We start from the raw sequence: 14887 nt of genomic DNA on the forward strand, positions 1-14887 counted from the left end.
TTTTTTTTTTTTTTTTTTTTTTTTGTGAGAGGATCTCACTCTGTTGCCTGGGCTAAAGTGCTGTGACAACAGGCACGTGCCAGCATGCCTTGCTGATTTTCTAATTTTTTTATAGAGACGGAGTCTTGAGCTTCCTCAGGCTAGTCCCAGAGATTCTCTTGCCTTGGCATTCCCAAGTTCTAGGATTACAGATACGATCCACTGTGCCTGGCAGTCACAGTAATTTTTAATATCCCTTAAACTTAGGAAAGCTTGTAATGCTTGTCAGAATGGTGTTCTCATAATTTTCTTCACATTGGTTAAAAGTTTATTTATTGAGAGCTCTCTGAATAACAACCAAGTAAGTATTTTCAGAGCTTTTTTCTCTTTTTTCTTAGCCTGAGAGGCATAATTTCTTTATTATAATAGAATTAGAATAGAATTAGAATTAGAATTAGCTCTTGTGAGCAGAACACTGAGTTAGATGTCAGGTCCCTTAAATTCTGTCTATTTCAGCCTCTGCCATTGGGTAGCCCTGTGTCTGGGGGAAATCACTCACTTACTCTTTTGACTTCAGTTTCTTCTTTGGTAATTGTGAGGATGGGGGTGAAAAGCAGGGAATTTAGGGAGCCTTCTTACCCCCAAAATTTAATTCTAATTTGGCACTTTGGGAGGTATGTTAATTATTTCAGGGCATTACCATAATTTAACACAGCAAAATTCAATGAAAGAGTATACTTGGCTCAAAAGATGACTTGGCCCTTTCTTTGGTTATCTTGGACAGATTAGTTACTATAGCCCTAAAAGCCTCCATAGATGCTATTCTTTGTCACTAAGAAAAGGGAAATCTCAGTCCTTGAGACTAGTCTTTGGGGGAGTCTCTGAGGTTAATATCTAGGAACTCTAGCCCTAAAAAGTGTTTCTTGATATATATTGAGTCTGTAGAACTCCTGAACAATTTGACCATGCAAGCTTGAGAAGAAACAACATATTTATTTGGGAAGATCTTTAATATACTGTGCATATGACTGACTTAATGTTACTTCTTCTAAATGTAATTTAACTCTTTTCTTATCCGTTGTAAATATATTGGATGTTTATAAGATTATATGAAGTATAGCATCAAATTGGATTTTTCACATCTTAAGTACTTATCTGCATATGATGTAACTCAAATAGCTTTATTTATTAGTAGTGTAAATGGCAAGTTTTTGCAGAAGTTGTTTAGAACTGAAAAATAATGTAATAGAGTTCATTAAAGTCAAGTATTCTACTAGACATCTTATACCTAGTAGATAATATTTTTCCAGGTAGATAACATTATCCTTATTTTATAGAGAAGAAATCAGTCTGCAGAGAGGATAGTAACTTGATCACCACTACCCTATAATTAAGCTTAAACTTAAACCTCACTCTGTAGGCCTTTATTCTTTCTGCTGTGAAATAGTAAATGTTTGAAAAGCTGTGAAGAGATTAAATGTTCAGGATTTTTTAAATTCTTTGGGGGCTGGAACTATGTGTTTTCATTTGTTTTCTTAACTTTACCAAGTTTCTGAGAAGAACTCAGTAAATTATGTTTTTTGAATGAATTAAACAATTATAAAAGTTCTGCTTAAAAGTTTAAGATTTTTGTCTCAAAGAGACAATTTTATATACCATGTAAATGGTAAAAAGAAACTCGAAAGCCCATAGAATGATGCCTAATTTAAAATTACATAAAAGTATAAATTTCTAAGTATTGGGCAGAGTTAGATCTTATTTATGTAAGACATTTAAAAAGAATACTGAAAAATTTTTAAATCGTTTATTTTCAGGTTAGGTAATCATGTCTTAGATGTTTTAGGAATGCTTCCTAACTCCTTTATTCTTTAAAATTTTTAAATTTCTCAATTTTCTTGGGATACAGTTCCCCTGAGGAATCAATGAAAAATGTGAGAAACCTATAAAAGTAAAATGATTATGAATTGCCCTTAATCAATATTTTTTTATTTCAGATTAAGATGAGGTTACAAACAATTGGTTTACATTGTTTGCATCTGTTAGGTAAAGTCCCTGTTGTAGTTGTGCCCCTCACCCAGGAGGCGCGGCATGGACCCTTACATTGTGCCTGTTAGGTGAGAGCACACCAGTCTCCCTGCCTCTTTCCCCCATCCCCCCAACATGAGTTTAATTCAGTTTTTCTTGTGTGGGTATGTATTAACTCATCTACTGGCTTCATCTTAGTATGGAGCACATTGAGTGCTTGCTTTTCCATTCTTGTGATGCTTTACTAAGGAGAATATTCTCTCTTCTCTTTAACTAAGGAGAATATTTCTCTCTGAACTCCATCCAGGTTAATACAAAAGATGTAAAGCCTCCATCTTTGTTATGGCTTAGTAGTAGTACTAATAAACCATAGTTTAATAATCCATTCCTGGGTTGATTCTACATCTTGGTGATTGTAAATTGAGCTGTGATAAACAATCTACTGTAAACATTTTTATGATAAAACAATATTTTTTATGCTGGGTAGATACCTAGTAATGGGATTGTAGGATCAAATGGAATATCTGTTTCAAGTTCTTTGAGTATTCTCCATACTTCTTTCCAAAGAAGCTGTATTAGTTTATAATCCCACCAGCAATGTATAATTGGACCCTTCACTCCATACCCACACCAGCATCAGCAGCAATCCCACCAACAATGTAAAAGTTTTCCCTTCTCTTTACAACTAGGCCGGCATTGGCAGCTTTGGGACTTTGTGAAATGGGCTATTGTCACTAGGGTTAGATGCTTTTGATTTGCATTTCTCTAATGATTAGGGGTGATGAGCATTTTTCATGTGTTTTCTTAATCAATATTTATTCCATGGGAGGTCAAGGAGTTCAAGACCAGCCTGGGCAAAATGTTGAGAACCCATATTCAAAATAAAAATTTAAAAATTGGCTGAATGTGGAGATACATTACCCATAGTCTCAGCTACTCTGGAGAGTGAAGTGGGAGGATCACTTGAGCCCAGGATTTTGAGGCTGCAGTAATCTATGATTGCACCACTGCACTATAGCCTGGGTAGGTAATATTTATTATAGGAAGAGAGGAAAGGAGAGAGGGAAAAGCCAGCGCCCTGGCTTCATGTGCCTTTAAGAGGAAAAATGGAGTTAACTGTTGAGTGAGGAAGAGAAGATCCCAGGATACGTAAATGAGCACATAATTTTTGTAAGAAAGAACCTACTGTCAGAACTTCACAGAAAACCCCTTTTTCCCCCCCAAGATCAATCAAGCACCAGGTATTAGTCACAGAGCACAAATGTGGTCTAACCAATTAATTGGAAAAATCTAGTCTTTAAATCTCTAAATTTTATAATGGAAAAAATTACATCTCACTAAATTTAGTACTGGTACTCTTATTCTAAGGTTCTAGAAATATTTGCCTTTAGAAAATAGAGAGCCATATGGTAAATTACTATTTAAAAGCAATTCCTGATCTTCTCCCAACAGTAATGAATTGGGGGCTTAAAATAGGTCAGAACCAATGGTAGCCCTCTGCTGTCCATTTCCTCAGGAGCTAGAGTAGCATTTTGTTGGAATCATTGCTGTTGGGACATAAGGTCAGAAAAGAGACATCTGGAAGTTTTAATATTTAATGCTCTTACAGTCAAGAGAATCCTGGCTTAGAGAGTTTGAGTTTGGTGAACTAAGTAGTAAAGATTGTGAACTGTGGTGGTACAGTGTAAGTAGAGGGGGTTTTCACAGTCCCTTTGGTTGGCATTATGTGATTTTTTTCCCCTAAAATCTAAGATATTTTCATGTTCATTTCAACTCCTGAGACAGATGATTCAGTAAGCTAGAAAATCGCTAGAAATCAAACATTAAACCTCCTCTCACCTTCTTAATCAACCCAGAGAAAGTCCTGTTAACTCTTACAGGTACATGATAAAAGCAAAGTCAGTTGATACTCTGGTTTCATATCTTGTTCAACTCAAAATGTGGAAAGATGTGTGGTTTCTAAGATAATGTAAATTTTTATTTGGCTCTTATGAATCAATATGAAGGACCACTATGGATGGTTATATTCTTTCCTCAGTTCTTCAAAGAAGAGGGAAAGATTGAAAAACTGTCACATATTGTGAAAGGAGAACCCTATACAGTAGGAGTCTTACTGAAACCCTCTGAAATTATCCACAAACCTTATCTAGCAGGCTTTATTAATACTTTAGTGTGGGAATCTAAGTTTTAAGAGAAACTCCATAACCTTTCATGCATTCAGGTGGCACAGTTTCTAAATCTCATAAACAGAAAGGTATAAACAAGATCATTTTCAGTTGAGAACTATAAAAATCTCAAATTCTCATATTTGACAAATTCAAAATTTACAATTAGATGAAGTTAGAAACTATTTGAATTTATTCTCTTCCTGTTTGTTTGTTTGTTGGGCAGTGAAGTGCTCAGTCTTTCAGATGTACAAGGTTGTATTCTCGTGGGAAACTGTATTGGGCGCGCTGTTACAGCGCCATCTGCTGATAGGTGTATCTGTAGTGAAACTGCAGCTTTTTTTGAGACTGCAGTATCTCAGACTCTAGAAAGCACTTCCGAGAGGCACAGGAAATTTGGAAAAAGAGTCTTCTTCACAAGTACTTTATTTGACAGAATTTATTGGTAATGTGTCTTTTTTTTAAGTTTCGAAAATAATGTTTTTCTTAGTAATGATTTCTATTGAAATTTGATTATAAAATTTTCAGAATAGTAGGTATTCTAGCCACCTTTTACTGAAATTTAAGGTCTTAGTAAATGATAAAACAAAGACATATTTTTTTAGGGTTATAGAACATTCTACCCCATATACAGGATGGACATAAAGTTCACGTGCAGCTTAAATAGTATTAGTTTGTAAACTATTTAAAAAATTGCATGCGAACTTTATGTCCACCCTGTATTTCAGTTTCCATGTATGTACGAGTTAGGGAAATGACATTGTTTCAGAGTTTTGAAAAAGGTCTTTTTACAAAAAGGGACTGTACTATGTACTATTGAGTGGGGATTGATTACTAAGAAAAACATTCAGTGGAACCAACAAATTGATAAGACGTATTGAATAGAATAGTTACTGAGACTAAAAACACATTTGAAATAAAATTGAATCCCTCTTAGGTGGAAAGGCAAATGTATTACTTCCTCCCATAGTACAACTGTTTGTATAGGGCTGACTGACTAATCCTTCAAGAAGTGCTGAAACCCTAATTCTGTTTTAAGATATTTGTAAGTAATTATACCTTCACACATGTATATTAAATTGTTAACAAAAAGGATAATTATCTTTGTAAACTCATGATTTGTTAGGCCCAAACTCCAATTAAGGCTTTATCGTGTGTGTGTGTGTGTGTGTGTGTGTGGGTGGGTGGGTGTGCGCGCGCGCACGTGTGCGGGTGTATGCTTTTGAGGGTGAATGACAGATTGGTCGAGAAGCATTTTCAGAGTACTGTGACAAACAGTCCATAGGAATAGACAATTTAGGGGCAGAGGGATTGGTGTCTGTTTTTATTTTTTAGATTTCAGTGGAGTGTTACTATTTCCCATATGTGAGAATAGGAAACTAATCATAGCTGTAAGTGCAATAGAGTCCTATCATAAAACTCCATGAATCTTGGACTAATCACTTTACCAAATGAGCTACAAAGCTGAAATGGAGTACCTTGAAAATACATCTCCCGGAGAACCAAAGATTTTAACTGTCGCTAAAGCTTCTGACCAACGTTCTGTGTTATAAGGATTCTTTATTTCCTTTGAATCCAACTATTAAACCAGCATTCATATGCAGTTTAAATACTAATAAAAACAAAAAGGATAATTCTGAAGAGTGGTGCTTTTCGTAGACTTTCCTTGTTTCTCTTTGCTTTGGTTGATTACTTCTTTGTTCCGACACTTACCCATATTGTACTAGTTCACAGACCAACTTTCTCAAGCCAGATTGACTATTTCCACCGTTAGCAGCTTGGACAAGCTACTTTTTTATGCCTCCATTTCTTCTGTAAAATAAATAATATCTCCTTCATAGGTTTGCAAATTAAATGAGGAAATAACTTGTATATCACTTCGAATGCTGCCCCGTTCATAGTAGGCACCCAAAAGATAATGATGTTAGCAGGTCTCTTGAATCTTCTCACAGAGCTTCTCCCACTTTCTCTAACACCTCTGCTCCCAACCTCCCTGCCACAGACTCTCTCTCCCTATGATTAGATTTTTTCAGTATCAATAGCTTGCTATTTGCTATTGCATAGTCAAATTTTACTTTATTTTAGTAATTTCTTAATTTAATATAATAGTTGCTTTTTTCCACACAGTTTTTGAAGAATGCTTTCAACTTCTGTGCTTTGATTATATTGACAAATTTTTTAATTTCTTTCCCAGGGCAATTTCTAATAAATGAGTTATGTTAGCTGTCTTTAAAATGAAAGAGAAAAGAATAACTATTTAGTTAATGTGCTGAAACTTTAATTATTCATTATGGCTGAATACCTGTCATCCAGGTATATCTTCTAGGACTAATGTTGGCTTTGGTGGTCTGTAGACTGGAACCATTTAACCATATGCATGGCTCTGTGGATGACCCTGTTATAGCTATTAATTTTGAGTACAACATGGTGTGTCTTGTATTAGAAGTCTATACTACATATCAATGTTAACAAAAACCATTTATAAATTCTTGCTTATGACAGGTCTCTAAGATAAGTCTTTAAACAGTTTCTTATTACCGTTAATAGAAGACATGAGATAAAAGGTGTGGCAGCCAGATATTTGATCTACTTAACCTTTTAGTTAAAAACAATGGATATGTGAGCTTTCCTATTGATATTATATCGTCACAACTTTTCTAGATTGTTTTATTGAGCTAATTGTTGTTTTTATGTAAATTTAATTAAGATATATCTCCTACTTGGTAATCTTTTCTTGTTTCTGCTCTGTATCATGTGTACTATTAATGTGTTAAGATGCTAATCTTTGCAAGAAATTTTATTTGTACTTAAGAAAAAAAGAATTTCCTCAGTGAATAAAAGGGTTGTCTTTCTTTTTTTTTAACTTGCTTGGTCTGTGGACCTTTCCCCCATCGTAAGTGCTATGGTTTTGTAGCTCTTAAAATATACACTGACATTATCTAAGAAAGAAGCAGTATTTTTACATGTTTTATTATGTTTGTGTCTTGTATGCTGAGGTCTTTTTTTTTGAGAGAGAGAGAAACACATGTTTGGTGAGTTCATATTTCTTAAAATATACATGATTCTTCTGACTGGAATCTAATGAAATAGGACTCCCATTTGAAAACCAAAGAGTTAAGGTTACCGCAGAGGATAAAAGTGATCAAATGATTAGCCAGGGGCTAATAGAAATTCTGGAAAGAATGACAGATTGTATATTAAAAAGAAATATGATCTCATATTCATTATAGCTTTATACATCTAAAGATCCAAAAGAAATAATTGAAAATTACCAAAAGAAATAGATGGCTGAAGCTTCAGAAATGCATGTAGTATTGGATTAATTCAGGCAAGAAAGACTAATGGACAGATAGTAAATTACGTTATGTAGGGGTTTTGAGGTACTTTTGTCTTTTTTTTTCCTCAAGATATGTTTAAGTAGTTTTAGGCCAGTTTCAGAAAATTCAGTTTATGATTTTCATCATTGTGCCATATGTATATAGTTCTTTGGAATAAATAAAATCTTATAAAGACTCCAAATCCATGAGTGGAAGAGGTTAGTTTAAACCATACTTCTTTTCTGTGCCTAATTGATAGCATTTTTCCTATGAGAATGTAAACGACATAGAACACATTTTCACATACAGTCAATTGTGCTATCCATGACTGTTAGAAAAGAGTTTGCAGAAATGTCTTGAGGGTTTTACTCAACAGTTATACTTATGCTGGTGAAAAAGTAGTCATAAACTAAAATATACATATATGTATGTTTTCATTACAGACAATGATTATTTCACTTCTAAATTTTACTTTGCCATAGTACATGTTATTTTCCTAAAATATTGCGTTTCTGTGCGTGTACAAGTTGTATTGTCTATCTTCATACAAATTTACACACAAACTGGTATGTATGCTTTTTTTCTCTGAAGTTAAGTGGTCACACAGCATTGTAATTGTGGAAAAGTTCAGGTACTTTCAAATATTTTGATGGAGAAATACACATTCTTCTTAATTATTTTAGCCTTTCAATCTAAATTTCCCCAGATTTTTGACATTTAAACTTGGTGTTCGTTTGAATTCTTAGTTTTTGTAGGTCCAAGGAGAAAGTGAAATATTTCCTGAAATATAAATAAATAATAAAATTAATGTGAACACTCTTTATTCTTCATGGATCTTTTCTTGTTGGCTCTTTTCTTTTAATTATGTAGGTTACTAGGAAGTTTTGAAACAGATTATGTTAAAGTCCAGTATTTCACTTCCAGGAAGCAAAGTGGACAGTGTCCTTTCTAGTTCACTCATGCAAGTTTCATGCTCAGTTTATTGGTGTTGCTGGGAGGGCTCTTTTATTTCCATCTACGCAGATTTTCTGTTTCTTGATTTTTGTGTATCTCAGAACTTTCATAGTGACCCACATATACTTTGCCTCTGAGGGAAAAGAGAGTCTTACTCTGTTAAACTAAAGTTCAGATTCCAAACCATCTGGGTTTCTCTGTATTTAAGCATTTAGGTGTAAACTCAAGTATTTACATATAAATGAGTTCTGTATTCTGTAACTGTATTAAAACTTTTCCTGTATTTGATGGAAGATTTATAGAATTTGTTTTATTTATTTATTTGTTTATTTAGATATAGGGTCTTGCTCTGTTACCCAAGCTGGAGCTCAGTGGCATGATCATAGCTCACTATAATCTCAAACTCCTGGGCTTACTCAATCTTCTTGCTTCAGCCTCCCAAGTAGCTAGGACTATACACATGTGCTACCATTCTCAGCTAATTGAATTTTTAAATTCATTTATAGAGAAGTGGTTTCACTGTGTTGCCTGGTCTGGTCTTGAACTCCTGGTGCCAAGTGATCTTTCTGCCTCTGCTTCCCAAACTGCTTCAATTATAGTTGTGAGTCACCTAGCCTGGCCTGAATTGTTTTTGTATAACTACATCAGAATTAGTGCAAGGTGTTCACAACTTTTTTTTTTTTTGAGACAGAGTCTCACTTTGTCATCCTTGGTAGAGTGCTATGACCTCATAACTCATAGCAACTTCAAACTCTTGGGCTTAAGTGATTCCTGAGTAGATGGGACTACAGGCGTCCACCACAATCCCTGGCTATTTTTATAGGCAGGGTCTCACTCTTGCTCAGTCTGGTCTTGACTTTATGAGCCAGACAATCCACCTGCCTTGGCCTCCCAGAGTGTGAGGATTATAGGTGTGAGCCATCACACCCGGTGCATTCACACCTTTATGAAAACCTGGCCCCAACTGATTCTCCTCCCTTGGCCTTGAGAACCTATGTAATTATACAATAAAATTCCTCAAGGCAGGAGAATCAGTTGGCACCAGGTGTTCAAAACTAGCCCAGGCAACGTAGTGAGACCCCCTTCTCTGCAAAAAACTTTTTAAAAATGGAAAACTCACCAGGCATGGTGGCATACACCTGTAGTCCCAGCTACTCTGGAGGCTGAGATGGGAAAGCTGCTTGAACTGTGGTTGCACCACTGCACTCCAGCCTGGTACACAGAGCAGGAATCTATCTATCTCTATCAAATGAAAAAAAGAATTAAAACATAATTAAATTGCTATAAAAGCTAGTTATTTCTTAGATCCTCTCAGATAAAATGTGAAAAATAATGCTAGCTTCAGGTCTGATTATCTAATACAAATGAGCTCTGTTAATGAAATAGAATAAAAGTTGGAAGTTTTGTTCCTTCAATGTGCTTAATAGTTTCCATAGAATCTTTTCTAATCTTTTTTAAAGAGAACAATTTTAGACGTAATTCATTGTGCATTCTGTTTTATATACATATATGTCTATACATACATGTATATAATTATATATGTTCTTAACGTGGGTAGCAGAGAGTGGAAGAGAGAGGGAATGAGACCTCTGAGGTGTGGAGATATGGGGACACATCTCTTTAGTAAGAAAACAGGTAATCAGAGTCATTAGCCAGGCTTGTTAAACTTCTATTTCTGTGTCCATTGTTACTAAACTAACCGTTAGCCTTGGACAGGGGTGATAATGCATAGGGATTTTTTCTAAGACTTCAAATAGAATTTCATTTATAAATGACCTATAATAAAGACCCTTTTTCTTGCCTAAATAGTTTGCTTAAAACGTAAGCAAAGGATACTTAGTGAATTTATCAGTCTTCTTTACAAAGTTACTTATCTGCATTCCTGGTACACATATATATTTTGGGGGGATAATAGATTATTAGTTAATCTTCTATATTTCTTCATATCTCTAAATAAACATCTGTATTCCTGGATAGTTTATTCTTTAAATGTTTAAAAGTTACAGAATTCTAATAGAAATCATCTTCTTTTTGCAGCTATGTCATCTTATCTTTTAATTATTAAAAGAGAGCTTCCTGCTGCTATCTCAGAATTTCTAACTGGGGACTACACTGGGTAAGAAAAAATATTTCACGTTGTATCCATTCATCTATCAATTCAATAAATATTTATTAAGCTTTAGTGGCAAGTAAAACGAATGTAGTCCTTGCCCTCAAGACACTTACAACTTCGGCAGGGGTGGAGAAGTAAGAGAGCAGAAAACTGCAGACGTTTTCTGATGACCCTGTACACAGAGCACTGTGAACCGTGGGGAGCAGCAGGTATAATTCCTACATTCCTTGGAGGCATGAGATAGGCTAAGACTGATCTGAGATAGCTAATGGAGAAAAGAAAGGAGACATTTCTGGGGATATAAAAGATTGCGCTGGGCAGGAGATGGGGTAAGGCAAATGGCAGTGATAGTAAAGGTCTTAGAGGAACAGGGTGGATAGTATTGCTGTCACTTCCCAGCTAATCATAGTGATAAAGAATGTGGCAATTACAGCCAACCATGTGAGATTCTTATTATACAGTATGGTTAAAAAAAAAAAGTATTTGCAAGGGCTTAATTCTTTAGTTTCTATATTTTAACAATATTATAAATAATTCTAAACCACACTGTATCTCCTTTTTCTTTTATAAAAAATAATGGGTTTAAAGACTTCACTTCACCTTTTATGGAGGGAAAAATTGTGCTCTTTTCTTTCACTATGTAGAACAAGAAAATTTTAGAGAATGGACTTGAAAATGTAGAATGAATCATTTTAATTGTCATTGAATTATTTCACAGTTTTCAAACCACAGCACAAAACCTATCAGACTTGGAATATTTGGTTGTTTTGCTTCAATAATGGAACTTGTTCTGGAATGCTGGGAACGTTTTAGAAATTCAGTTTTTTGATTTGACACCTTGGCTTCCATTGAAGAATTCTCCCTGGACAAGTACAAATACATATTTGTAAGGAAAGTATGGTTAACTTTAGAATAGAAACCATCGGGAAAATGTGATTGAAAAATGATAGGTAGACATTCTTAATGATTTTTTATCACCAGAAGATAATGTTTCTTTTTAGAGTACTTCATGGTTTACAGGTTTTCCACATTCATTCCAATCTAATACTCACAGCCACCTTGTTTTATCTATATATAACTTTATCTGGTTACATTTTGATTTTATGCTCTCAGTTGATAAGTACTTGCTGTAAGAAATAACTATATGAAATTCACTTTTGTATTTGCTGTGAAAAACACAGCTTCTGTTACTCAAATTCTATGTGAAAAAATACATTTTATTATTTAGAGTTAAGAGCTCAAGGCAGTATGAAGTAAAATAAAGGATGCTAGACTAAGAGTAAGGAGATGTGTTCTAGCCATTTCACATTCAGTCACCTCAGGAATCTAATTTAACTTCTTCTGACCGTATGACTTAAATTTGTACCTTATGAGTTTTTTAACCTGGTATAATAGATTTACATGTATTGCCTTGTTAACAAAGCTTTTGGGATGACCAAATAAGATACTACACATCCAAATGCTCCTGTAAGCTGATAGCACATTGTAAATGTGGAAAATTAAGAAATGACAAATGACTTGAGTAAAGGTGGTGTTTCTCTTTTTGATCCAACTGCCAGGAAGCTCAGAGTAAAATTTCAATGTTTTGCATAAACTGTATTAATTCTAATAATGGTCTCATATGTTTTCCTTTTTCTTGGTCCTGAATTTGGTGACATTTATTTACATTTTTTACTGTCACATGTCTTTGTGGAAAAAAGAGGGATATAAATACATGAAAATTTTTAGAAATAATTAAAGTAATATGTGGCAGAACTGGTCTTGAAACTGAGATCTTCTTTCTGTAAAAGGGATAATTTAACACAGCTTCATTTAAAATCATTTACCGTTTACATTGTTCAGCGTTTTTTCTGTTTCTTTAAAACAAAAATTAGAATAAACTTCCATCTCATATTAGGAGAAATTGATTATAATATTATTTTTATGTATCAGTAATTTTAAATTGTTAACTGTGGCCAGTTTGTATATTCTTAGTTACGACATTTTAAAATTGTGCATCTTTTTAACAACCTCATGTTATTCTAAATGTAATGTGAAGAAGAGCCTCTGTGTTTTGTGAAGCAACTTTGTTGCCTTCAGAGATTCCTATAAGCTGAATATTAGTTTTCTTCGAATTATCCCAGAGCTCTCTGAGAGAGTGATCCATTTTTGTTCTCCATTTCTCTTCATCTTTGAGTGCTTGGGCTCGTTCAAAAGCTTTTGTCTTCAGTGTCAGAGATCCTTTCTTCTGCCTGCTCCATTCTGTTACCAAGGGATTCTACTGTATTTTTCAGATCTTTGAGGGCTACAACCTCTTGCCTCAGTGTGTCATAATCTTTGGTCATTTTATCTTTGAAATCATTGAATTCTTGAGACAGCTTTTGAATAATTTGAAATTCTAATTCCCTCCTTCCCTCCATTCTGTTAATCTTATTTGCTATCCAGATTCTGAACTCAGTTTCTGAATTCTCAGCCATCTGTTTGTGAATGGGATCTTCAATTGCATCTGCCCCATCCTTCCTTGGGAGAGTTGATCTACTCTGGTTGTTCTGGTTATCAGAGTTTGTCTGCTGATTCCACCCCATGCTGAATTTGCACCATTTGAAGACCGTTCCAAAACTGTTCCACCAGTGGCTATCACCGGAGAAGAGGCCAGCTTCCTCTGGTTGCCCAGAGAGATAGGGCATGTCTGTGCGGAAAAGCCTCAGGGGTGTGAGCCTTATTGTTCTAGCTGCTGCGGCTGCTGCTCTTTACCTCGGGGTACTGCCACTCCAGTGTGGTTCCCTCTCAACTGACCATCCTCTCACAGCTCTTGGGCCCCGGGCCGGGGGTGCTGGGAACACGCGGCTTGATCAGTCCTTGGGGCAGCCCACAAGGGAGCCCACAGCAGCATGGAGCACTAGCAGCTGTGCGCCAAGAGATTCTGAAATTCAGATAGCAGACAGTTTCAGAACCCCAGCACAACTCAACCCAAACAAGACATCTCCCAGGCACATCATAATTAACTTCACTAAAGTTAATATGAAAGAGAAAATTCTGAAAGCAACTAGATGTAAGAAAACTATAACCTACAAGGGGAAGAATATTATAATGACTGCAGATCTCTCTGCTGAAACCTTTCAGGCTAGAAGAGGATGGTCACTGACTTTTAATCTCCTAAAACAAAATAACTTTCAGCCTAAGATCCTGTAACCAGCTAAACTGAGTTTCATTTCTGCTGGAGAAATTAAATACTTTAATGACATTCACATGTTGAAGAAATTTGCTGTAACTAAACCAGCCCTCAAGGATATTCTCAGACCTCTCCTCCATAATGACCAGTGCAGTCCTCCACCATATAAGTAAACTCACACAGAAAATTTTGATCAAACTCCAACTTCCACAGTGGCGAAAGGATTAAAGATGTCCAGGGGACTTTCGAAAATTTCGATACCCAAAATTATACCAGGCTTATCAACACTCTCAATCAATGTGAATGTCTTAAATTGCCCTCTAAAGAGACTCAGGCTGGCTGACTGGATATATAGACTCAGGGTGAAGGGATGGTCATCTATATTCCAAGCAAATGGAAAGCAGAAAAATGCAGGTGTTGCAATTTTATTCACAGATACAATAGGCTTTAAACCATCAAAAGTAAGCAAGGATAAGGATGGTCACTTTATAATTGTTAAGGGTCATACTCAATACAATGAGATCTCAATTATTAATATTTATACACCAACCAGAATGCACCTGAATTTATAAGAGGTACTCTAATAGGCATGAGCAACTTGATTTCTCCCAGCTCCATCATAGTCAGAGATTTTAATACTCCTTTGGCAGTGTTGGATAGATCTCCAACAAGAAGCTTAGCAAAGAAATTTTAGACTTAAACTTAACCATTCAGCATTTGGATTTAACAGGCATCTACAGAATATTTCGTCCTAACAAATCTGAATACACATTTTTCTCATCAGCCCACGGAACATACTCCAAAATCGACCACATCTTAGGTCACAAGTCTAACCTCAGCAAATTTAAAAGCATAGAGATTATTCCTTGCATCTTCTCAGACCATCATGGAATAAAAGTTGAACTCAGTAACAACAGGACTCTGCAGACTCATACAAAAACATAGAAACTAAATAACCTTATGCTGAATGATGAGTGGGTCAGAGACGAGATCAAGAAGGAAATTACCAAATTTTTGGAACAAAATGATAATGAAGATACGAGTTATCAGAACCTCTGGGATACTGCAAAGGCAGTCCTAAGAGGGAAATTTATAGCACTGCAAGCCTTCCTCAAGAAAACAGAAAGAGAAGAAGTTAACAACTTAATGGGACATCTCAAGCAACTGGAAAAGGAAGAACACT

General features: G+C 35.3%; 1 protein-coding gene across 1 annotated transcript in view; it reads left to right on the forward strand.

The window, feature by feature from the left end:
* SLC38A6 (solute carrier family 38 member 6) overlaps positions 1–14887 on the forward strand; it is a 70886-nt gene that overhangs the window by 31269 nt on the left and 24730 nt on the right. Inside the window, exon 6 of the mRNA XM_003794428.3 lies at positions 10478–10556. Within this exon, the coding sequence (XP_003794476.1) occupies positions 10478–10556 (79 nt within the window). The remainder of the gene's footprint in view (positions 1–10477; positions 10557–14887) is intronic.

This window comes from Otolemur garnettii, unplaced genomic scaffold (genome assembly GCF_000181295.1).
Source record: "Otolemur garnettii isolate 467f Iridium unplaced genomic scaffold, OtoGar3 scaffold00081, whole genome shotgun sequence".
Classification (NCBI taxonomy): Eukaryota; Metazoa; Chordata; class Mammalia; order Primates; family Galagidae; genus Otolemur; species Otolemur garnettii.